The sequence below is a fragment of the Hoplias malabaricus genome, chromosome 15 (assembly GCF_029633855.1).
Source record: "Hoplias malabaricus isolate fHopMal1 chromosome 15, fHopMal1.hap1, whole genome shotgun sequence".
Lineage (NCBI taxonomy): Eukaryota > Metazoa > Chordata > Actinopteri > Characiformes > Erythrinidae > Hoplias > Hoplias malabaricus.
The window spans coordinates 28,637,092-28,663,622 of record NC_089814.1 but is presented as its reverse complement, the minus strand read 5'-3'; the positions used below and the strand labels follow the sequence as shown (position 1 = coordinate 28,663,622).

General features: G+C 42.4%; 1 protein-coding gene across 7 annotated transcripts in view; it reads left to right on the top strand.

The window, feature by feature from the left end:
* Positions 1-25,723, top strand: part of LOC136668150 (prolyl 4-hydroxylase subunit alpha-2-like) — a 79,977-nt gene extending 54,254 nt beyond the window's left edge. For all 7 annotated transcript variants that reach the window (XM_066645475.1, XM_066645473.1, XM_066645474.1 and 4 more), the window contains 3 exons: positions 4,268-4,336; positions 7,352-7,448; positions 24,479-25,723. In XM_066645475.1, coding sequence (XP_066501572.1) covers positions 4,268-4,336; positions 7,352-7,448; positions 24,479-24,549 — 237 coding nt within the window. In that variant the 3' untranslated portion in view covers positions 24,550-25,723. The remainder of the gene's footprint in view (positions 1-4,267; positions 4,337-7,351; positions 7,449-24,478) is intronic.
* Positions 25,724-26,531: the final 808 nt, after the last annotated feature.

The window sequence follows — 26,531 nt, the reverse complement described above, 5'->3', positions numbered from 1 at the left end:
TAATTGTTTGTGCAACCTACATATAAAAATAGTGACATAAATGACATTAATCATATAAACTTCCTGCACATAGACTTCTCACAAGAGCATAGATACTTTCAACATTGCATAAAACAAATTGATTGTATTTGAGAAGGTTTAATTAGGATGCATTAATGTAATGGCAATAAAAAAATAAAGCAGATTCCATGTGGAGGTGCTGGGGGTTGATGATAAAAATGCCCTTTTAATCACATAATTATAATTCCAGTTCTGCTTGTTGTAGATAAATACATTTTTATGTCTTATATCAAATCATGAATTGGAACACATTATGACTCCTTGTAATTTGAGGGAACTTAAGGAAAGCTTGATTCTGTAGTTTTAAGTATGTTTGGAGTAAGCCATTTCAACAGGAATAACGGGTTGATTGAATCTCTGAAGGCTTGTGCCCTAAATAAATGTCGTGTTTTTGTCTTTCCAGACATTTAGGCATCAAAGAAATTGTTATATCAAAGTCGGATCTGGCTGGTAACTTAAGATTAAAAAAATCCCAGAAATCTAATTTCTTATGAGATCATCAATATTCAGATTGTGCTTCAACGCTAATACCATTTAGTGGGGCAGATATACAAAAAATGGAACATATCAGGAAAGGTACAATGTCATCATCATCATCATGTTCTTTGGCGCTAAATCCATTTCAGGGTCACATCTCTGTCCCCCACAACTTCCACCAGCTCTTTCTGGGGGATCCCCAGGCATTCCCAGGCCAGCCGGGAGATACAATCCCTCCAGCATGTCCTAAGTCTACCTCGCGGACTCCTTCCAGTTGGATGTGCCTGATATACCTCCAGTGGGAGGCATCCAGGAGGCATCCTTATCAGATACCTGAACCACCTTAGCTGGCTCCTCTCAACGTGAAGGAGCAGTGACTCTACTCTGAGCTTCTCCCTAATAATTGAGCTCCTCACATGATCATGGAGAGTTCACCCAGCAACCCATTGGAGAAAACCCTTTTCGGTTGCTTGTATCCACAATCTTGTTCTTTCGGTCATCACCCAGAGCTCATGACCATAGGTGAGAGTGGGTATGTAGATTGACAGGTAAACTGAGAGCTTTGCTTTATGGCTCAGCTCTCTCTTCACCACAACGGTCCTGTACAGTGACCGCATCACTGCAGATGCTGAACCTCATCTACAGTCAACTTCACAATCCTTTTTTCCATCAATCGTGAACAAGATCCTGAGATACTTGAACTCCTTCACTTGGGGTAGGTTCTCACCCCCTACCTGAAGGAAGCATTCCACCTGTTTTCAGGAGATAACCTTGGCCTCAGACTTGGAGGTGTCTCTCGGGTTAAGGAGTTCCTCAAAGTGCTCCTTCCCACACCAGAAAGTACGCTCAGTTGAGTTCAGAGTTTCACCATCCTTACTGAGCACAGCTTGGACAGTGTCCCCCTCGCACTCCTGAGCTGTCGGAATGTTGGAGCATGCTGATAACCATCCGCAGAATTGAAAGTTCCCCAAGCCAGCCAAGCCCGAAAAGCCTACTTCTGCTTGACAGCTTCCCTCACCCCCTGGTGTCTACCAATGGGCTCTTGGGTTGCCACCATAACAGACACTGACAAGTTTTGACCACAGCTTTATGCAGCTGCTTCCAAAAGTCCGGAACAGGGTCCATTCAGACTCCATGTACCCTTCCTCCTCCAGAACGTGAGAAGTTCTCTCAGAGGTGAGAGTTTATATCTTTCTGGAGTCTTCTGCCAGCCTTTCCCAGCACGCCTTCACTATAAGTTTGGGCTTACCAAGTCTGTCCAGCAGCTGTCCATGCCATCAGATCCAACTCGCCACCAGATGGTGATCAGTTGACAGCTCAGCCCCACTATTTACCCAGGTGTCCAAAACATGTGACCTACGATCATATGACACGACCACAAAGTCGATCATTGACCTTTGGCCCAAGGTGCTCTGGTACCAAGTACACTTATAAGCCAAATGATGTTCAAACATGGTGTTTGTTATGGATAATCTATGACTAGCACAGAAATCCAATAACATCATACTACTCGGGTTCAGATCAGGCAGGCTATTCCTCCCAATCACTCTTCTCCAGGTCTCCCAGTCATTGCCAATGTGAGCATTGAAGTCCCCCAGCCAAACAATAGAGTGCATGCATGGAACTCCACTCACTACCTCCAAGAAGGCTGAATACTCTGAGCTGCTGTTTGGTGCATATATACACACACAACATTCAAAGTTTTCCTCTCTTTGAGCCAAAGCCGCATTGAGGCGACCCTTACTGGGACAAATTCCAAATGTACCGCCACCAGCCGGGGACTTTTGAGTACCACCCATCTGGCACCTCTTACCCTGTACAACTCCTGAGTAGGAGAGAGACCAACCCCTATCGAGGAGTTTGGTTCCACAGCCCACACTGCATGCAGAAGTGAGTCCAACTATATCTAGCTTGTATCTCTCAGGCTCACACACCAGCTCTGGCTCTTTCCCTCCCAGTGATGTAATGTTCCATGTACCAAAACCAGTTTCTGCTGCCAAGTTCCACGAAGCCAGTGGCCCCTTCACACCCCCGCTCTGTGCCTGATGGGCATAGCACCGCACCCCTACTCTGAATCTTGCAGGTGGTGAGCCCACATAATCCTCCCACTCTGCCTTTTCTGGCTCAGCCAAGTCTGATTATGTGGGCTGTCCGGCCACCAGGCACTTGCTGTTGGACACTACCCCCAGGCCTGGCTCCAGGGGTATGCCCCTGTAACCACAGCATACCACGGCACAATGGGGTAAACTAAATTAAGCAAAACATTGCTGTAATTTGTTTCATTCCTGTAGCGCATATATTTTTTCTCTTAGATAGGAGTCCATGAAAACTTCAGTGTAGGGAGAGCAGCTCTAAGGCACTTGGTGGTGGCTGGGGTGTGGGCAGCTGGCCTGAAGCGTGAAGGAGAAGCTCCACAGTCATCCATTAGTGTCCAGCCGGACAGGTGGGCAGTCGTTTTCTCGGAAAAAGGTAAAGAGATGAATTAGGTTTGATCTGTTTGGTGTTTGTAAAGCAGAAACATGTGGACATTTCCAGAGTGGCTAATGACTCCGGTAGATCTGACTTTGACAGCTTTAACTAAAAGGAGAGAACCAGAAGGACACGACAGCACCAGCGACTCAGTTTACTATAATTCCCTGTGTCCATGGACCACCTGGATCTGCCGCCTTTATCTATGGTAGAACATTAATTACCAAAATCTAAACTAAAAAAATTGTTTTTAGCCTAGATTTGAAGATGTGTCCGAGTCCCGAACATCATCTGGATAATCATTAGAGTTGGGGGATTTTATAAGAAAAAGCTCTTCCCCCAGCTGAGGCCTTCTGAATTCTGGGAGCTATTAAAAATCCAATACTCTGTGATCTGATTAATCGTGGAGCCTCATAATAGGAAATATTACCTTGAAGGTATTCAGGAGCAAGCCCATGTAGAGCAGATTAATAACAGAAGTTTGTAGTCGATGCAGAATTTAACGGGCAGCCAATGAAGTGATGATATGACTGGACTGATATGTTCAAATTTTCTAGTTTTAGTGAGGACCCTGGCTGCAGCATTTGGAACTAGTTGATGTTTACTTAAATTTCTGCTTGTGCATCCTGACAGTAGTGCGTTACAATAGTCAAGCCTTGAAATATACAGTTGAGTGTCAATACCAGAAAATATATGCTGTCAAGGCAAAAGAGAGAAAAAAAGAAGTATTTATTTTAAAAGATACTTGGTTACTTTATTACTCTATGCAGGTTTCTCTTTTCTTCTGCTTTATTATTGTTTTATTTATTTTGGTTCTGACTTTTGGAATGGTTTTCCCAGGTGGGAGGGTCTTAGAAAAAGGACTTCAAATCTCCATTGGTCACTGATTTTAGAATGACAGGTGCTCTGAAACCTCATCTGAAACCCATCCTGCCAGCTTTCAAATGTTGGCTTAATGAGCTATTTCCACATGAATTAATGTTCTCTTGAGCGATTATTATCTTCAACTTGGGTGATACCTTGAAGCCATTACTTGCTCAACTGCATCAGGCTGTTGATGGTTGATGAGGTGCTGTGTGTCCTAGTGTGTTTAAAATCTTAATGGTGTGTCTGAATAACAGAGGATTAGAATGAGTGGACATTTTGTGACACCCCCTGGCAGAAAAAAAAATTACAGCTTTGAAATACAAAAGAAACCACACAGACATAATTTGATTGCAGTGCAAGTGGTTATTGTTAACATTTTTTCTCTTCATGGCAGATGAGTGATGTTGAAGCTGGTGGAGCCACTGTATTTCCAGATTTTGGTGCTGCTATATGGCCAAGGAAGGTATGATCCACACCATCCATGGAATTCTCTTAAAACATTCTGTGGAATTTCTTATTTATCCACCCTTGTTTCATTCAGTTAAAGGAGCAATCTGTAACACTGACACTAAGTGTTTAAAATCAGAACTATACTACAGTTTCAAAACAGTGTAGAGAGCTGTTTGCCTCCTCTTCCTCCTCCAGAGACTTAAAACTTGAGCAGGTTACCAGTTTGAGGAAAACTGAACAAGCAAGAGATAAGTTTAAGAACGTGGGCCATAATAGCTAAGAAGAATGTGCCACAATCAACATATTTACACAGAAATGTGTTCATCATTACACTAAAACATCTATCTACGCAAAAAATGTGAACACCAGGCTGCCATTTCCCTGAATTTACTTTCCAAATCCACCTGAAATATTTTGGCTGGTGTTACTTATCGATTTTCTGTTTCACCATAAATTCATTTAGGAGGCAGATCTTATCCTTATTGTAGTCAAACATATCGTTCCACCTTACATGTGTCCATTTAATAGCCCTTGGTTTTTGAAGTCCCTCTGTTTCACCCTAAGAGCTGAAACTAGGCTTTTGAAACTGTTGAAGCAACTGTTCTTCCACTTTATCCATTTAAAACAAATAAACAATTGTATTATTCAACCAATTATTCACAAATATCATATTCAAGCATTTAGTTCCACCTTAAATGGGTCTGTTTAAGTGACTTATTTGCATTTTTGTCCAGCTTCTTATTGAATTCTCATTTCCACCTTAAACAGCTATGTGAAGCTAAAGCTAGAACCAATTTTTTATAAATAAAACTCATTTTTAAGCACTTTTTTCCCATTTTACACATTTAAAACACATGACCAAGTGCACATCATGTTACTAAAACATCTACCTACTACTGAAATGCTTATGTTTGCTGTGTACTACCAAGCATGATTTCTCCATTCCACCTTAAATAGGTGAATATGTGAGTGAGCAGCAGGTAGTGTCGCAGTCACACAGCTCCAGGGACCTGGAGGTTGTGGGTTCGATTCCCGCTCCGGGTGACTGTCTGTGAGGAGTTGGTGTGTTCTCCCCGTGTCCGCGTGGGTTTCCTCCGGGTGCTCTGGTTTCCTCCCACAGTCCAAAAACACACGTTGGTAGGTGGATTGGCGACTCAAAAGTGTCCGTAGGTGTGAGTGTGTGAGTGAATGTGTGTGTGTGTGTCTGTGTTGCCCTGTGAAGGACTGGCGCTCCCTCCAGGGTGTATTCCCGCCTTGCGCCCAATGATTCCAGGTAGGCTCTGGACCCACTGCGACCCTGAATTGGATAAGCGGTTACAGATAATGAATGAATGAATGAATCATGTTGTTACCTTCCTCATATAAAGCACACAAAACACAGTCCTGGCACCTTTCTAATGGCGTTTACTCCTTTTAATCTATACTTAGGCATCTGTACACAGGGCCAATATTTCCTCTCATTTTAGAAGAGCAGTGGGGCTCTTCTAAAAGGGGGCTTATGTTCAGTTGGTAATTTTTTGGCTGTGAGACACTGTTTGTAGACCTGGCCACACAGTGGACTGTAAAATAATTAGACAGAGGACGGGATGGCAGGCAGGAACTCGGAGGGCAGGATCATATGAGCTCCTCTCTGGACTGGCCACTTCTCAAGGAGAATATGCTGCTTTAGCAATACTGTGAGAATGTAACACTGGATTGTACTAACTTGACCTTTAGGGCAGGGAATTAGGAAGCTCCAGGCCTAGAGGGTGCATGGTGTGTAGTAAGCCATTAGCATTTAGCACTCAGGACATATACTCAGGAGTGGGCTACACAAGGGCTAGTTTATTTACTACACGGACCATACAAAGCCAGGTGACACGGCTGCTACTCTCTCTGTTCATACATAAAGGAAAAGTACAGCAGGGAACTGTATCCAGTGTTACTGGATAAATAGAGAGTCTACACTAAGATGGAGGGGGGGCAGCCTAAAGCTGCTGTACAAGCTTACCCTCTTCTCCCTGGTGTCACTCTACTGCTAACTCTCTCATGCGAGAGACCCCTATATACATACATTCATTCATTCATTGAATGAATGTAACCGCTTATCCAGTTCAGGTTCGCAGTGGGTCCAAAGCCTACCTGGAATCATTGGGCGCAAGGCGGGAATACACCCTGGAGGGGGCGCCAGTCCTTCACAGGGCAACACAGACACACAGACACATTCACTCACACACTCACACCTACGGACACTTTGAGTTGCCAATCCACCTACCAACGTGTGTTTTTGGACTGTGGGAGGAAACCCACGCGGACACGGGGAGAACACACCAACATCTCACAGACAGTCACCCGGAGCTGTGTGACTGCGACACTACCTGCTGCGCCACCGTGCCGGCCCTATAAACATACACATATATAAAAAAAGAGTTCCCCTCTCTTAAAGGCACAGCGTAGCTGTAACTGTTACAAGAGGCAACTTTGACTGTTTCCTTAATCTATGATCACACACCCTGGACATTTTATGACTAAGTACAGTAATTATCCTACAGATTGCTCCTTTAACAAAGGGATTACTTTATTACTCACTATAATCTCATGTTTAATTTCAGAAAGCCTTCTGAAACATGACTAGTTACATTTGTTAAACATATCCAAGTTGGTAATGCCATTTGAAAACCTAGGTACTAGTTTGTAGAAATGATTTTAAAAAAAAGATGCTTTTGAAATTAAATCTTGATTGAGTGATTGAAAGACCAAGAGCTTGTCTAGGTGAGGTTTAGATTCTCTCTTCTTCAGTACAGTGATCTTTATGCAACAGTTTCATATTAGTTTTCAGTCTGACCACATGTTTATATTCATTGAAAATAAGTGATATTGTTCTCTTAGAAAATACGTAACAAATCAAATTTAATTCTTATTTATCAGTCAATGGAAATCATCCAAATTTGTTGCAGAAAACTGTAAAAACATTACTTCATTTTATACCATGTTACCTCAGGACCACTAGGCAATAGTATAAATGTCTTTCTTTCCCTTGTGTTTTCAGGGTACTTCAGTGTTCTGGTACAACCTCTTCAGGAGTGGAGAAGGAGACTACCGAACTAGACATGCAGCCTGTCCTGTTTTAGTAGGAAGTAAATGGGGTAAGTTGGGGTATCAAAAATAAAGTGCATTTGATACGAAAAGTAAAATGCTCTCTCTCCTGACTCGCTCCTACAAAACACCCCAAAGTGGCTCAATAATATTTAGATCTGGTGACTGTGCAAGCCATGGGATATGTTCAACTTCACTTTCATGTTCATCAAACCAATCTTTCACCAGTCTTGCTCTGTGTATTGTTGCATTGTCATCCTGATACACGGCACCGCCTTCAGGATACAATGTTTGAACCATTGGATGCACATGGTCTTACTGGTGCAATGTGCAATTAATGAAGATTGGCCACCAGGCTAGTCCAATTTAGCCATTACATTTACATTTACATTTATGCATTTGGCAGACGCTTTTATCCAAAGTGACTTACAAAAGAGGAGCTAACATTCGAACTACAGCACAAATTATGCAAAATACCTTACATTAAGTGCAGTATGCCAGGAAGTAATAAGTGCATTATTAAGAAAGACATTCAGTGCAAAAGATACTCTCGGAAGAGCTGGGTTTTCAATGATTTCTTGAATGCAGAGAGGGTTTCTGTTGCTCTGATAGTGCTTGGAAGCTCGTTCCACCAGCGTGGTACCAGAGATGAGAATAGCCTCAACTGACCTGTACGGAGGGTTGGTCGTGTTAGTAGGCGCTCCTTTGAGGAACGGAGAGGGCGGGCGCTAACGTATGGTTTTAAGAGTCTATTGAGGTAGATGGGAGCAGAACCAGTGAATACTCTGAAGGCCATCATTAGTGATTTGAATTTGATGCGAGCAGCTAAGGGTAGCCAATGCAGCTCAACTAATAGGGGCGTGACATGTGCTCTTTTTGGTTGGTTGAAGACCAGGCGTGCTGCCGCATTCTGGATCATCTGTAGCGGTCTCACAGCACAGGTCGGAAGACCTGTCAGGAGGGCGTTGCAATAGTCTAGACGGGAGATTACTAACGTCTGAACGAGGAGCTGTGTTGTATGTTGAGTTAGGTATGGCCTAATCTTCCTTATGTTGAATAGGGAGAAGCGGCACGATCGAGCTACAGCGGTAACATGATCTGCAAAGGTCAGCTGGTCATCAACTATGACACCTAGGTTTCTTACAACCTTGGTGGGAGCCACTGATAGGGACCCTAGCTTGATGCTGATGTTGTGGAGAATAGCTTGCTTGGCTGGGAGGACCAGTAGTTCAGTTTTGGATAAGCCATGAAACCTCCCACACTAAAATAACAGGTGTTTCAGTTTCATTGTCCCACCCCTGTAGATTTAATGTTGCACTGGCCAAGAATTGTTTTAAAGCTTGCTTAAGAGGGGCCCCCTGTAGTAGGGTTTTTTTTCCCCCTCAGGGCCTGTACTTGACTCAAATGGGTCACAAATGGGTTGATAGCAGACCCAAAGTTTGGAGGTCACTTTCAGTTTTGTTTTGAAGTTATTTTTATTTTAATGTTTTTTGATGTTATATTGTTCAGGTTGTCAGTGTCAGGGTTGTACTTTTATTCAGGGTGGCCATAAATTGCAACTTCAAAATAGTTACATTAAACGTTAAACATTAAATGGTCTGAATAGTCATATTAAAAAAGATAAAATGTTAAGGATGCTTAAAAGGGAGAGTCAGGGAACACTAATATGTGGTGGTGATTTCAATCTGGTGCTTAACCCCAAGCTGGATTCCTCAAATGTTAGGTAAAGACATATGAAACAAGAACAATGAAGAATATACTAAAAAAACTAAACTTAATAGATGTCTGGAGGGACCTACACCTGAAGGGTAAGGACTATACATATTATTCAGCACCACATATAACTTCATATATGTATCATAGAAAGTATAGATATCTCAGATCATTCAGCTGTTTATCTTAGTTTAAATTTAAACACCATCCCTAAAAGCTCAACTTGGTGGGTGAATATGGGTATTTTTAATAACCTTATTATCATCCAACAATTGAAGAATGAAATAAAACAGTACATTTAGGACAATGACAATGGTGAGGTAAACCCTATCATACTCTGGGATACGGCCAAGGCTGTCCTAAGAGGAAAATTAAAAAACTAAATTCCTATAACATCAGCTCATAAAGATAACGAACATAAATTCAAGATTTTTGAAAAACAACTTGAAGATCTGACTGAGCAACATAAAGAGATTAAAGACCCAAGGTTATATAAAGAAATTCAAAATGTGAGGAATAAGCTACATACGTTATATATGGAGAAATCTGAACTAAAACTTACATTTTTAAGACAAACACTATGAATCATGTTCAAAAGCCACAAGGGCTTTGGCAAGGCATCTAAGAAAACAACAATAGTAAATACTATTTATAAAATTAAAGATTCACAAACAGGCAAAACTTTACATAATTTTGATGACATAGAAAGGACATTTTTGCTTTGTTACAAAACACAGTCCTCAGTTACTAAGGAGTTTCTTGATAGCCTTGATTTACCAACAATTGGGATCATTGGACTGATGGAGGCGGACACAAAAGCCATAACACAGCAGATTTATTTTAACAAAAGATAACCAACAGAGATACTTAAACAGAGAGACCCAGTCAGAGAGACCTAAACAGGGATACTTGACAGAAATACTTACAAGGTAAGGACAAGACACAAGAAGGCATAAACAGACCAGACAGATACCAGGAAGGTATAAACAGAGAGAAAGATACCAACAGACTAGAGAGAGATACCAACAGACTAGAGAGTGTTTTTTAAAATTTAATTTTTAAAATTGTATTTATTTATTATTTATTTATTATTTTTTCTAAAGGAGAATGTATAGCAACTGGCAACCTTGTATTTGCTGTATATAAAATCAATAAAAAATAAGTTGGTTGATTGCCATTTCTGCTCTAGTTTCCGTACTGTTTGTTTTAAGGTATAGGTTTTATCATTGTACCATGGGGTTAGCTTTTTCTGTCTCATCCTTTTTCTTTTAAGTTGAGCCACATTTTCTAAAGTAGATTGACAGGTATTTTCTAAATAGTCAGTTAGTACATCTAGCTCCATTTTGTCTGATGGAGTGGGAACTGGGGTTGATAATTCTGGCAGGTTTCCTATAAATTGTAGTTTGGGAGATGGTTTTTATTGAATGCTTTGTAGAATAGCGAGGGGGCGTACATATATTATGGCTAAGACATAGCTCATGAAATTAGGTAATGGTTGGAGATTGCTGAGGTTTGCTCTAAGATATTAAGCTTGTCTATATTAAAACCTAGTGTCATAAAAATCTTAAATGTAGTTGTCACGCCTTCGTCCTGTCAGTCTGTTGTCCCGACCATGTGCTTTATTTGCACATGGCTCTGTTTTGTTTATGTTCGAGTCTCCGCCTTTGTTCCGCCTCCTCGTCCGTGTCATGTGTTGCCCGTCCTCGTTATCTGTCCAGGTGTGTCTCGTTTGTGTCTGTATTTAAGCCCTCTTGTGTCACGTCCTGTTGGTCGTACATTTCCCCTTTATCCTGTGTTTAGTTGGTCACGCTATTTAGTCTGTCTGTCTGTCTCTAGAGTTTCCCCGTTTCTTCTCCTTTTTCGTCGTGTCGCTTTTCGTCCGTCCGTCCTGTTCTCCCTGTCCAGTTTCCTTTGTTTTATTTAGCTTGTTTGGCTCCTTGTTTGTTTGTGTCCTGTTTAAGTATCGTTGTTTTGTTTATATTAAATTATCCCGTGTTTTAGCGAATGCGTCCGCCTCCCTCAATCCGCCCCTCGTTCCTGACAGAATGAACGACCCTCAGGACGCAGCTAGCACGGACTATTACATCAAAGGTTGTGCCGTTCGCCGGACTCCATTCCGCACAGGCCACAAAGATCCTGTGGAGGAGGCTTTGAAAGCGGCCTCGGAATGGAGTCGCCGGCTCCAGCTCCTGCCTGGCGCTGTTCCGGATCCTATAGCGGTGGAGTCGACTCGGGAATCGAGTCGTTGCGCCAGCGGGAGTCGAAAGAGTCGGCGGAAGAACCGTGCTGGAGTTCCCCCCTCGCTGGAGGATTACCCCCTCAGGTCCGGGGAAATTTTTGGGGGGGCGTTAAGGGTAGGGGCTGTTAGCCTCACCTCCGTACCTCTGAGGCCTGAGGCTAACAGGGGCGCACCTCGAGGTGATCTAATGGGTGCGCCTGTGAAACCCCCTAAACCCTTTACAGCTCCAGCGCGAGCCCGGCGAGCAGCACAAACCCCTGTCCTCGAGAGCGCGGCACGCGCCTCTCCTGTCCTCGAGAGCGCGGCGCGCGGCTCTCCTGTCTTCGTGAGCGCGACGCGCGCCTCTCCTGCCTCCTTGGACGTCGTCGCAGGTCCCCCTGCCTCCTTGGACGTCGTCGCAGGTCCCCCTGCCTCCTTGGACGTCGTCGCAGGTCCCCCTGCCTCCGTGGACGACGTCGCAGGTTCCCCTGCCTCCGTGGACGACGTCGCAGGTTCCCCTGCCTCCGTGGACGACGTCGCAGGTTCCCCTGCCTCCGTGGACGACGTCGCAGGTTCCCCTGCCTCCGTGGACGACGTCGCAGGTTCCCCTGCCTCCGTGGACGACGTCGCAGGTTCCCCTGCCTCCGTGGACGACGTCGCAGGTTCCCCTGCCTCCGTGGACGACGTCGCAGGTTCCCCTGCCTCCGTGGACGACGTCGCAGGTTCCCCTGCCTCCGTGGACGACGTCGCAGGTTCCCCTGCCTCCGTGGACGACGTCGCAGGTTCCCCTGCCTCCGTGGACGACGTCGCAGGTTCCCCTGCCTCCGTGGACGACGTCGCAGGTTCCCCTGCCTCCGTGGACGACGTCGCAGGTTCCCCTGCCTCCGTGGACGACGTCGCAGGTTCCCCTGCCTCCGTGGACGACGTCGCAGGTTCCCCTGCCTCCGTGGACGACGTCGCAGGTTCCCCTGCCTCCGTGGACGACGTCGCAGGGCTTCCTGTCTCGGTGATGGCGGCACCCGCCGCTCCTGTCTCGGTGATGGCGGCACCCGCCGCTCCTGTCCCGTTGATGGCGGCACCCGCCGCTCCTGTCCCGTTGATGGCGGCACCCGCCGCTCCAGTGTCCGTGATGGCGGCACCCGCCGCTCCAGTGTCCGTGATGGCGGCACCCGCCGCTCCAGTGTCCGTGATGGCGGCACCCGCCGCTCCAGTGTCCGTGATGGCGGCACCCGCCGCTCCAGTGTCCGTGATGGCGGCACCCGCCGCTCCAGTGTCCGTGATGGCGGCACCCGCCGCTCCAGTGTCCGTGATGGCGGCACCCGCCGCTCCTGTCCCGTTGATGGCGGCACCCGCCGCTCCTGTGTCCGTGACGGCGGCACCGGCCGCTCCTGTGTCCGTGACGGCGGCATCGGCCGCTCCTGTGTCCGTGACGGCGGCATCGGCCGCTCCTGTGTCCGTGACGGCGGCATCGGCCGCTCCTGTCCCCGTGACTGTGGCTACGGCCGCTCCTGTCCCCGTGACTGTGGCTACGGCCTCTCCTGTCCCCGTGACTGTGGCTACGGCCTCCCCTGTCCATGTCCGTAGGTCGGCCCGAAGGACTTCAGGGCCGATCCCCAGAACTGTGCCTAGGCTGGTTCCTCAGACTGCCACTCAGACATTAGCCAGTCCTGGGCACCCCCCTGTTATTTTGGTTCCCTTGTCTGTCCCTGTCCTGGTTCCCGTCTCTGTCCTTGTCCCTGTACCCGTGTCTGCCTTTGTGTCTGTCCCGGTCCCTGTCACGGTGTTTGTGTCTGTCCCCCTGAATGTCTTGGTCCCTGTTCCCCTACCTAGTCCAGTCCAGTTTCCTGTTAGTCCTGTCCAGGCCCCATTTCAACCCTATGTCCCGTCTCCTGTCCAGTCCTTGTTTCAACCCCCTGTCCAGTTTCAAGTCTCGTCTCCTCTCCAGTCACCGTTTCAATCATCGGTCCTGTCTCCAGTCCCGTCTCCTGTCAAGTCCCCTGTTAGTCCTGTTCAGTCCTCGTTTCAACCCTCAGTCTCGTCACATGTCCAGTCCCCTGTTAGTCCTGTCCAGCCTCCCTTTCAACCCTCTGTTCAGTCTCAAGTCCCGTCTCCTGTTCAGTCCCCGTTCCAACCCTCTGTCCTGTCTCATGTCCAGTCCCCAGTTGGTCATGTCCAGTCTCCGTATCAGTCTAGTGTAATGTCACCTGTCATGTCTTCTGTCCAGTCTAATGTTCCTATCCTGTCCAGTGTCTTGTCACCAGTCTCTGCTCCCGTTCAGTCTCAGCACTCAGTCCTGTCATCAGTCCCGTCTCCATTCCAGTCCCCTGTCCTGTCACCTGTCCATGTCCAGTCTTCTGTCCCCAAACGTGTCCAGTCTCCGTATCCGTCCCACGTTCAGTCCCCTGTCTTGTCTCCAGTCCAGTCTCCCGTCAATTCCCATGTGTCCACTCCTGTCCTGTCCAGTCCGTTCTCGTCTCTTGTGGCTCCCCTTTGTCAGTCTCCTGTCATGTCCCATGTCCCGTCTAGTATATTCGGTCCTGTCGTGTCCCCAGCTCCTGTGTCTGTTCCCGTCCTGTCCTGAGTCCTGTCACCCGTTGGTTTGTTGTCTTGTTTTTCGTGCCCTCTCCTGTGCCAGCTCCTGGGGGGTTTAGGAGTACGCGCCCAGGAGTTGCGCGTTCTTGGGGGGGGCATCTGTCACGCCTTCGTCCTGTCAGTCTGTTGTCCCGACCATGTGCTTTATTTGCACATGGCTCTGTTTTGTTTATGTTCGAGTCTCCGCCTTTGTTCCGCCTCCTCGTCCGTGTCATGTGTTGCCCGTCCTCGTTATCTGTCCAGGTGTGTCTCGTTTGTGTCTGTATTTAAGCCCTCTTGTGTCACGTCCTGTTGGTCGTACATTTCCCCTTTATCCTGTGTTTAGTTGGTCACGCTATTTAGTCTGTCTGTCTGTCTCTAGAGTTTCCCCGTTTCTTCTCCTTTTTCGTCGTGTCGCTTTTCGTCCGTCCGTCCTGTTCTCCCTGTCCAGTTTCCTTTGTTTTATTTAGCTTGTTTGGCTCCTTGTTTGTTTGTGTCCTGTTTAAGTATCGTTGTTTTGTTTATATTAAATTATCCCGTGTTTTAGCGAATGCGTCCGCCTCCCTCAATCCGCCCCTCGTTCCTGACAGTAGTAGTGTGTAGGCCCTGTTACATTTTGGGTAATACCAATAGAGAGTCTAGGACTGAAGTATATGTCTTTTTAGTGGGTCATCTGCTCTCTCAAAATGGATATTGAAATCTCCTACAATTATAACTGTATCATTGCACACAGCTAGGTTTGCAGCGAATTCACTGAAGTATTTCAGGAATCCTGAGTAGGGCCCTGGTGGTCTTTAAATGTTAGATAATTAAAATGTTTTCATTTTTGTGACTGAATTTGCAATGATGGTGGAAAGAACCTTGAAAGAAGCAAAGTTGTTGCATTGTTTCTAACTGATATCTAGGGTATTTTGATAAATTACCTATAACACCTCCTTTGCCTGATAATCTTAGGCTATGTACATAATTATAGCCTACAGGTGTGGCTTCATTTAGTGCTGAATATTCATTTAGTCTAAGCCAGGTTTCAGTGAGACAGAAAATGTCAAATGTATGATTACTTATAATTTCATTAACTATGACTGCTTTTGAGTTTAGTGATCTTATGTTGAGTAACCCAAACTTTAGATCTGAGGTGTTGCTGCAATCATCTGAATATAATTTAATATTGATTAGGTTGTTGAAACAGACTAATTGAATTATTCTCTGTTTAGATTTAATTCAGGGCAAAGACACAGTCTTAATACAGTTGAACCTAGGTGACACCTCACGGCAGTTCGCAGATGGTCGGTTTAGCCTGTCTGTCTGCGGCCTGGTCCCAGCCCTGGATTGTCAGCAGCTGTTTACACGACTCTGCTGACTAACTAAAAGACTGTGCTATGTGGCAAGAAAGTAAGGCAGCACTCTCCTGCATGGGGTGGACACCGTCCCTACTTATAAGACCAGGCTTGCCCTCAAAATGTAACCAATTATCTATAAAGCCCACTTGATTTTCAGAACACCACTTGGACTTCCAGCAGTGTAACGCCAAAATCTGCTTTAGGCTTCAGTGCATTGGGATGGGACTAGGACACATTATGACAAAAAATCAACCAATGTGTTCAAGAGAGCAAAAAAGATTGGTAAGGCACAAATTTATTGGCAATACATCACAAAGAGAGATCAACTGCGAGGTGTAAATAGCAGGGCTGATTAGAGTGGAGATGAAGAACAGGCAGTAGCAATTATGGTTGTCTGGTGATAGATCTAAGGAAAAAGTTTGCTCCACACCTCAAGGCAGAATACGTTCAGCTGTGATGTACAGCCTGTTAGTCACCTCAAAGGAACTCAGTGGGATTAAGGTCTGGGCTTTGACTTGGCCATTGCAAGACTCTCCTTTCCTTAATTTTCAGCCAGTTCTTGATGAATTCACTGGTATGTTTTGGGTCATTGTCATGTTGCAGGGTCCATTTCAGCTTCAGCTTTAATGATTTTACAGATGATTTCCTGTTCTTCAAGCACCCTCTGATACACTGTAGAAATCATGGTTGATTCTGTGATGGTGAACTCCAGAAAATATTTAAATTAAGGGCAAGGCTGAAATCAAATGCCACAAATGTGACTTCCACACAGTAGTATCTCACATACCACAGGTGTTGCTCATAAAATTAGAATATCATGAAAAAGTTGATTTATTTCAGTAATTCCATTCAAATCAAATCAAATCAAATCAAATTTATTTATATAGCGCTTTTCACAACTGATGTTGTCACAAAGCAGCTTCACAGAATTCCAGTAAGACAAGATTTGACATGAAATGTAAAGACAAATGTAAAACCCTCAAGTGAGCAAGCCAGGGGCGACAGTGGCAAGGAAAAACTCCCCCAGCTGAGGAAGAAACCTTGGGAGGAACCAAGGCTCACAAGGGGTGACCCATCCTCCTCTGGTCAATCTACTGGTGATGATAGTTAGTAGTCCATGAGAACTTCAGTGTAGGGACAGCTTCAAGGCACTTGGTGGTTGCTGGAGCGTGGGCAGCTGGTCTGAAGCGTGGAGGAGGATCTCGACAGTCATCCATCAGTGTCCAGACAGACAGGTGGCAGTCGTTTACTCGGAAAGATGTAAAGGGATGGAATTAGTTTTGAACTGTTTTGTGTTTGTAAAGTAGAAAATATGAAAATTTCCAGAGTGTGGCTAATGACTCCGGCAGATCTGACTATGACAGCATTAACTAAAAGGAGAGAACCAGGAGGACACACAGACACGGGAGCATCCTGAAACACTGGCATCCCTCCGCTCCACCGTCAACAAACCTGAGTGATCGCGAGAAGCGGCGGGACGACAGCACCAGCGTCTCAGTATACTATAATTCCCTGTGTCCATGGACCCCCCGGATCTGCCGCCTTTATCTATGGGGGAGCATTAGCTACCAAATGATAAACTAAACAAATGAGTTTTTAGCCTACATTTGAAGATTGCGACTGTGTCTGAGTCCCGAACATTTTCTGGAAGATCATTCCAGAGTTGGGGGGCTTTATAAGAAAAGGCTCTTCCCCCAGCTGAGGCCTTCTGAATTCTGGGAACATTTAAAAATCCAGTATTCTGTGATCTGAGTGAACGTGGGGGCTCATAATAGGAAATTGTATCTTGAAGATATTCAGGAGCAAGCCCATGTAGAGCTTTATATGTTAATAACAAAATTTTGTAGTCAATGCGGAATTTAACAGGCAGCCAATGAAGTGATGATAAAACTGGGCTGATATGTTCAAATTTTCTAGTTTTAGTGAGGACCCTAGCTGCAGCATTTTGAACTAGTTGAAGTTTTCTTAAATTGCTGCTGGTGCATCCTGACAGTAGTGCGTTACAGTAGTCAAGCCTTGAAGTAATAAAGGCATGTACTAATGTTTCTGCGTCCTGAAGGGATAAGGCATTTCTAATCTTAGCAATATTGCGAAGATGTAAAAAAGCTGTCCTAGTGATACTACCTATGTGTTGATCAAATGATAAATCCGGGTCAATTATGACACCAAGATTTTTTGCTGCTGAACCAGGTTTAACTGGAAAGTTAGCTAGATTTAAAATTAAGTCTGATAATTTATTTCTTGTCACTTTTGGACCCAAAAGCAGGACCTCTGTTTTGTTGCTGTTTAGGAGGAGGAAGTTACGCAACATCCAGCCTTTCACGTCTTTTACACAGTCCTCTATTTTCTTTAATCTGTGTTTGTCATCGGGCTTGGCTGAAATATACAATTGTGTGTCGTCTGCGTAGTTCAAAAAGGTAAACTTGTATATTATACTCATTTGTTACACACAGACTGATATATTTCAAGGGTTTATTTTTTTTAATTTGATGATTATAACTGAAGACTAATGAAAAACCCAAATTCAGTATCTCAGAATATTGTGAAAAGGTTCAATGTTGAAGACACCTGGTGCCACACTCTAATCAGCTAATTAACTCAAACTGCAAAGGCCTTTAAATGGTCTCTCAGTCTAGTTCTGTAGGCAACACAATCATGGGGAAGACTGCTGACTTGACAGTTGTCCAAAAGATGACCAAAAAAGGTCATTGTAAAGAGGCTGGCTGTTCACAGAGCTCTGTGTCCAAGCTCATTAATAGAGAGGTGAAAAGAAGGAAACAATGTGGTAGAAATAATGTACAAGCAATAGGGATAACCGCATCCTGGAGAGGATTGTGAAACAAAACACATAAAAAAAATGTGGGGGAGATTCACAAAGACTGGACTGCAGCTGGAGTCAGTGCTTCAAGAACCACCATGCACAGACATATGCAAGACATGGGTTTCAGCATTCCTTGTGTCAAGCTACTCATGAACAAGAGACAGTGTCACAAGTGTCTTGCTTCCACAAAGGACTGGACTGCTGCTGAATGGTCCAAAGTTGTGTTTTTTGATGAAAGTAAATTTTCCATTTCCTTTGGAAATCAAGATCTGAGAGTCTGGAGGAAGAGGAGGAGAGGCATAGAATCCACGATGATTGAGGTCCAGTGTAAAGTTTCCAAGGTCAATGATGGTTTGGGGTGCCATGTAATCTGCTAGTGTTCCACTGCATTTTCTGAGGTCCAAGGTCAAAGCAGCCAAGTACCAGGACGTTCTAGAGCACTTCATGCTTTCTGCTGCTGACCAACTTTTATGGAGATGCAGATTTCATTTTCCAACAGGGCTTGGCACCTGCACACATTGCCAAAGCTACTAGTACCTGGTTTAAGGACCATGGTAATCTCTGTTCTTAATTGGCCAGCAAATTTGCCTGTCCTTAACATAGATTTTCTATGGGGTATTGTGAAGAGGAAGATGCAGTACGCCAGATCCAACAACGCAGAAGAGCTGAAGTCAACTATCAGAGAAACCTGGGCATAAAACCTGAGCAGAACCACAGACTGATCGACTCTATGCCACGCCACAATGCAGCAGTAATTCAGGCAAAAGGAGCCCCAGCTAAGTACTGAGAGCTGTACATGCTCATACTTTTCATGTTCATACTTTTCAGTTGTCCAGTATTTCTAAAAATCTATTTTTTTGTATTTGTCTTAAGTAATATTCTAATTTTCTGAGAAACTGAATTTTGGGTTTTCATAAGTTGTCAGTTATAATCATCAAATGAAAAAAATAAACACTTGAGATATATATATATATATATATATATATATATATATATATACATACAGTCAGTTTACTGAATGAGTATAATATACAAGCTTCACTTTTTGAATGGAATTACTGAAATAAATCAACTTTTTCATATTTTTCTAATTTTACGACCAGCACCTGTATATTCACATTACAAAAAATTCCACAGTAAAATTTCTTTGATAGTCTGCCTTTCAGATTTTTGAGACAGTTTGACAAAAAGTAAGCCAAGTATGCAATTTCCCCACACATTCTAAGTTTCTCCATGATGAGGAAGTCAAGTTCTTATGTTGTGATCTAGTACTGACAGAATTGCTGCACAATTTAAGGTGGAACAGAAAAACTGAATAAGAAACTGGCCAATAAGCCAACTTCAGCATTGTCATGTAGCCTTAAATTATGTTGTTTCCCTCCCCCTACCTCTTTTTGTGAGTGTGGCATCCCATAGAGGAGCTATAGGCAACTGTGCAAGCTTTTGAAACATTTATTCCTCTCTTTCTTCATGTAAAACACACAAACCAATTTACTCATTTAATCCATACCAAAGAACTTGCATATATGTATTTTACAGTGATTTTTTTAATCATCTTTTGGAGAAAATTGGCAAATTTGACATCTGTTATTTTTTGTCATGATGTATGAAACATCATAATTTACTGGAGTTTTACTCCATTTCTGGTCATGGAGATATTTTGAAGGATACAAAGGCATTTTACGTCCAGTAAAATTTAACTCAGTTATCTCTGTTTGCATGCTCGCTTCCATGGCTGCAGCATGCTGTTTATCTTCTACTGTTTTATAACTTGTTGTCCAGGGGTGTGGAAATGGTACTAGAGACAGTGGGCAGGATCACCCGTCAAACCAAAGAGTTCCGCTCCAGATCAGACACTCCTCAAAGAAGAAAATTTTAGCTGTAACACTGCTGACAGAGATGCCAGTGATTCGTCTTGGTCATTTTTTTTCCTTTTTTTATGATATCTTCTCTAATAGAACCTAACCATAGTTTTTCTGAAGCTTAATCCTTTGCTAATATGTTTTTGCTGTTGCTAAACTCTTTTCAGAAGAAGTGCTAATGTAGTAATTGCAGGGTAGACTAAGGGCTATAATTTTGTGCACATTTTGCCACACAGTGGTATGCAAAATGCCCCCTATTCACATTGCATACTTGTTGAGCACGTATTACAGTGCTGAACCCTAAGGAGCAAATAAACACAAGTGAAATACCATACCACAATTGTTGCTGATGCCTGGGAAAGATATAAACACATTAAGAGTATAAAGATATACAGACCACATTTCTACACACGTCCTTACATATTCACTGTTTTACAAATATGTAAAATTGTTCATTTTGGCCTGTGCAGAATTTATGGAATGTTTCATATATATTTAGTTCCAGCCACACACACTGATTGGTTGAGAAGCATTCTAAAGTGTGATATAGCGACAAGCTACTTGTTGAGGAACTATAATTTTGGCAGAAGGATTTACTAATTTCATGAAAAAAATTTGACACCACTTTCACAGCTCTGTTTATATATTTCACAATTTATTACCCGAACTGTTGTATAAAAGCTGTAGATATATATATCTACACACTATATATATAAATATATATATACACACACAAAAGATTTTAATTTAGGACATCAAGAGGAGTTATATATTGTAGTGAAACAAAAAGTGAAAGTCAAGTTGGTGAATCTGTCTCAGTCAGAGACAGAGTCAAGTTCGAGAAACAGTCAAGAGTCGAGGGGAAACGGAATCAATGACAGCAGCAGCTAAGCTTCAACAAAGAGAATCAACTCGAAGGTCCACAATAGCAGTCAACTTCTCTCAGAGAAACTCTGACTCCACCAAGAAAATCTCCAAAAAGAACTGACTCCATTTTAAATATTGAGCCTTCTGCAAAAAGATAGTATTTTAATTATCATTTGTTTATTTGTTGTTGTTTTTTTGTTTACTCTTTCTTTATCGCTCCACAAAAGCTCCCAAGCTAGAACTGATCCACAGCTTGTAAACTTAGTTCGGCCAAACAAGTGAGCATGTCCGAGATTAGTTTATAGAACGGAAGTATAATCCCTGGACGTTGGCATTCATGCAGGAACAAGCGCTTCATCAAGCCGTCAAATCCACTGTCCAGAGCACCGAAGGACCAGCCAGCCCAGATCTAGAATTTCCGCCGTACCCAAAAAGGCTTGAGCGAGCATATTTCGGTCAACTGGCATAAAAAGGCTAGAACACCACTGACTGTAGACCACTGCTGGTCCACCATCGGACCACTCAGATTACTGTCTTGTACAGGATATAACTCATTTATAATCTCCTCAAACACATTTTACATTCACAGAGACTTTTATTCTGGAAAACAAACTAATACAAACATTACCAACAACTATGAGAGCTATAATAATGAGTATAAGCCTGAAATAAAACGATTAAATGCTAAAAATGTTGACACTGTGCTGAATTAAAATTATTTACTAATTTATTTATAAATAATAACAAAAGAACCTAATGAAGGAAAAAATGTAAATTGGACTGTGAATGGAAAAGTGATAAAATGTGGCATTTTGTCTAAAATTCTGTTTAATCACCAGTGGTCTGCTCAGAAAACACTGTGCAAAACACTAGAGGACCTCCAAATTTGCCCTCAGTGGGATAACAGTGGTCTACCGTCTCCTTGCTATCAGAGACTGTGAGAAGCTCGTTCTTCGGTGGTCCAGTAGGCTCTCATACGTGCTCTCAGGGTGAATGCCGAGTCCAGTTTAACTTTACCGACTATATCCCCTGGCAAAAGTTATGGAATCACCAGTCTCTGAGGATGTTCCTTCAGTTGTTTAATTTTGTAGAAAAAAAGCAGATCACAGATATGCCAAAAAACTAAAGGCATTTCAAATGGCAACTTTCTGGCTTTAAGAAACACTAAAAGAAATCAAGAAAAGTAATTGTGGTAGCCAGTAACAGTTAGATTTTTAGAACAAGCACAGGGAATAAATTATGGAATCACTCAATTCTGAGGAAAAAATTATGGACTCACCCTGCAACTTTTCATTACAAACACTAACACCTGCATCAGATTAAAGCTGCTTGTTAGTATGCAGGTAAAAAGGAGTGATCACAGCTTGGAGAGCTGTTGCAACAAGTGGACTGACATGAATCATGGGTCCAACACCAGAGATGTCAATTGAAACAAAGGAAAGGATTATCAAACTCCTTAAAGAGGGTAAATCATCACGCAGTGTTGCACAAGATGTTGGTTGTTCACAGTCAGCTGTGTCTAAAACCTGGACCAAGTACAAACAACATGGGAAGGTGGTTAACGGCAAGAATACTGGTAGACCAAGGAAGACATCAAAGCGTCAAGACAGAAAACTTAAAGCAATATGCCTTGAAAACAGAAAATGTACAACAAAACAAATGAGGAACAACTGGGAGGAAACTGGAGTCAACGTCTGTGACCAAACTGTAAGAAACCGCCTAAAGGAAAAGGGATTTACATACAGAAAAGCTAAAAGAAACCATCACTAACACCTAAACAGAAAAAAACAAGGTTACAATGGGCTAAAGAAAGGCAATCGTGGATTATGGATGACTGGATGAAAGTCATATTCAGTGATGAATCTCGAATCTGCATTGGGCAAGGTGATGATGCTGGAACTTTTGTTTGGTGCCATTCCAATGAGATTTATGCAGAAGACTGTCTGAAGAAAACATGCAAATTTCCACAGTCATTGATGATATGGGGCTGCATGTCAGGTAAAGGCACTGAAAGATGGCTGTCATTACATCTTCAATCAATGCCCAGGTGTGCATTGACATTTTGGACTATTTTCTTATCCCATCTATCAAAAGGATGTTTGGGGATAATGAAATCATTTTTCAACATGATAATGCATCTTGCCATAGAGCAAAATCTGTGTAAACATTCCTTAAAGACAGACACATAAGGTCAATGTCATGACCTGTAAACAGTCCGGATCTCAATCCAATTGAAAATCTGTGGTGGAAGTTAAAGAAAATGGTCCATGACAAGGCTCCAACCTGCAAAGCTGATCTGGCAACAGCAATCAGAGAAAGCTGGAGCCAGATTGATGAAGAGTACTGTTTGTCACTCATTAAGTCAAGGCCTCAGAGATTGCAAGCAGTTATAAAAGCCAGAGGTGGTGCAACAAAGTGCTAGTGATGTGTTGGAGTGTTATTTTGTTTGTCATGATTCCATAATTTTTTCCTCAGAATTGAGTGATTCCATAATTTATTCCTTGTGCTTGTTCTAAATATCTAACTGTTACTGGCTAACAATTATTTTTCTTGATTTCTTTTAGTGATTCTTAAAGCCAGTAAGTTGCCATTTGAAACGCCTTTAGTTTTTTGGCATGTCTGTGGTCTGTTTTTTTTCTACAAAATTAAACAACTGAAGGAACATCCTCAGTGACTGGTGATTCCATATTTTTTGCCAGGGGTTGTACACACCTCCTTTAGTTACCAGTTATAATTCATTTCTTAATAGTCTCAGTTAATGCACTATACGTATTCATTTCCTTTAAATGCACATTATTGAAGGTCATAAAAGGGGTTGGTTCACCAATTAGCCATGCCTATGAAACTTTAATAATTATTCCCATGTTGTGAAAGCTATTGTTATCCAAATAAATAACTTTTCTATATCAAACAAGTGTTCTGTGTTAGTGTGTTGAATTTACTCAGAAAAGTCAAGTGTAAACCCAGGTCTAAGACCTCTACTTTTAACCTAGAGAAATTGCATATTCATACTTGAATGAAAGGAGTTGGTGTGTTCTCCCGGTGTCCGCGTGGGTTTCCTCCAGGTGCTCCGGTTTCCTCCCACAGTCCAAAAAACACGTTGGTAGGTGGATTAGCGACTCAAAAAGTGTCCTTAGGTGTGAGTGTGTGTTGCCCTGTTAAGGACTGGCGCCCCCTCCAGGGTGTATTCCTGCCTTGCGCCCAATGATTCCAGGTAGGCTCTGGACCCACCGTGACCCTGAACTGGAAAAGCGGTTACAGATAATGAATGAATACTTGAATGAAGTTATATGCTTTACTCGACCAGCGGATTAATTGATAATTAATTAATGACTGATTAATTAGCTCACTCCGCTACTATCTATCTATCTATCTGTTTATCTGTCTATCTATCTATATATACAGGGATATTCAGAGTATACAAGGGAACTTCAGTCTGTGGTGATATTCAGTCAGATCCACTACTCATTTTTTTGAGAGCTGAATATGTGCTGACAGCAGAGTGCATGGACATTTTCCTTCCGTAATATCACTCCTTGGCACAGTGGAGTTCTACAGATTTTATGTAGTACACGTGTCTTTTATAAATAGTAACTTAGCAAATTTCAGTGTTCACATTGTATTTTAAATGTAAGGATGATATAACTTTCTGTGTATTGTTTTTGACATCCACATTTCCTTTTGACAGTGTCCAATAAATGGTTCCATGAGAGGGGTCAGGAATTCAGACGACCATGTGGCCTCACGGAAGTGGATTGAGTCTGCATTTCAAGTCTTAAAATTCAAATGAACAACTCTGCCTGCAGTGCATGAACAGTGATGTATCATAGACACACACACACACTACAGTCCAATGTGATTCTGACCAATGGAGTCAGTCAGCAATGTTAAAAACTCTATTATTCAAAATGTTTCTGATGCAGGCATGTTGTTGGCCATCACACATTAAAAAGTGGATTTTTATGTGTTAAGTGAATAGCCTTGTGGTTTCTTATTCATTATTTCATCCATCTTTTCATTATTTCAGATTTTCTATTTTGAAATGTTCCTGTTACTTAGCTGTGTATGAACAAAGCTTTTATATTGTCAGTTGCCCAATAGTATTACAATAGCGCTGTCCCCACTGTACTGAACTGTAATGTGTGCAAAAAATGTAACACATTTCTTAAATGAATTGTCAATCCACCTTTGATTAGTTAAGAAATGTGGTCTTATGCAAAGATGTTGCTAGGATAATCATCTATTGCTGACTTCCTTTCAGATGGTCTAAACCATTGTTTCTTGGATATTTCTTACTATATTTATCGAATTGGTAAATTATTGTACTGGTTTCGGTTTCATTGTTTAATTACATATGAACACATTGTGATTCTCAATAAAGTGTCTCTTTAAATTTCGTGCTTTAGTTTCAGCAACAAAGATTCAAAAGACTGAATGTTAGCAAAAGATAAACAGGAAGATAATTATACTTTTAAAAAATGGTAAGTTTCATAAACTAGCTCCAGTTTTAGGACTCCATAATATTTTGTTTACAGGATCATAAATTTGACGAGTTCACTTACTTTTTAAAAAATCTATATCCCTTTGAAATATCCCTTAGGAAATCTATAGGTTATTGTCAGGAGGAAGATGAGAGACACCAGACCCAACAATGTAGACAAGCTGAAGGCTGCTTTCAAAGCAACCTGGGCTTCCATAATACCTCAGCAGTACCACAGGCTGATCACCTCAGTGCCACGCGGCATTGGTGCAATAACTCATGCAACAGGAGCCCCGACAAAGTATTGAGTGCATATACTGCACATACTTTTCAGCATGCTAAAATTTCTGTATTAAAAATCTTTCTTCTTAAGTCCTATATATTCTAATTTTCTGGGATAATGACTTTTGGGTTTCCGTTGGCTGTAAACCATAATCATCAACATTAAAAGAAATAAACACTTGAAATATATCACTCTGTTTGTAATGTTTCTATATAAATTAATGAGTTTCACTTTTTGAATTGAATTACTGAAATAAATTAACTTTATGCTGATATTCTAATATATTCTTATGAACCTGTATACTATGAATGAATAATATTGTGTTATACTTATCACCTTAGGTTTGAAATGTGTAAGGGCCACTTTCACATACCCAGATTAAGATTAAATTTCTAATTTCTAGTGAATCACCACTGACCTTGCAGTTTAGACTTAAAACTAGACTTAATAAATATCCATCAAACTGTTCCTAACAAAAAAAGCATGTTAATTTAACTGTGGACTATTCGGTCAGGTTGTCATTGACAAAGCTATTATTCTTGTGAAATAATTATTCTCAGTAGTTAAGCTAAATTTTCACACTTTAAAACAGCACTGTAAATTTACATTAGTTTTGTTTAAAAAATGTATTAAATTACCATAGGCTGCTATCCACTTATGCCAGTCAGAATATTGCACAAAACTAATCTATGTAATGCTTGTTTTGTCAACCGATAATTATGTATGTTGCATTGTTTCCCAACATAATTGCATGGATTTACTGTAAATGTATATGAGACTTGTGAATTCTTGCCCCCGCCTTGTTGACATCTGACATCACACAGATTTCTCAGTGGCTCCTATTTTTAAGCAAAATCCATGTACAACACTGTGCTTAGTGATAAAGCTAATGCTTAGTGATAGACTGTGCTTTGACATTTTATCCTCTTACAAATGTGTGGACTGTGGATGTGCTTGATTTATTATTATACGGATTTT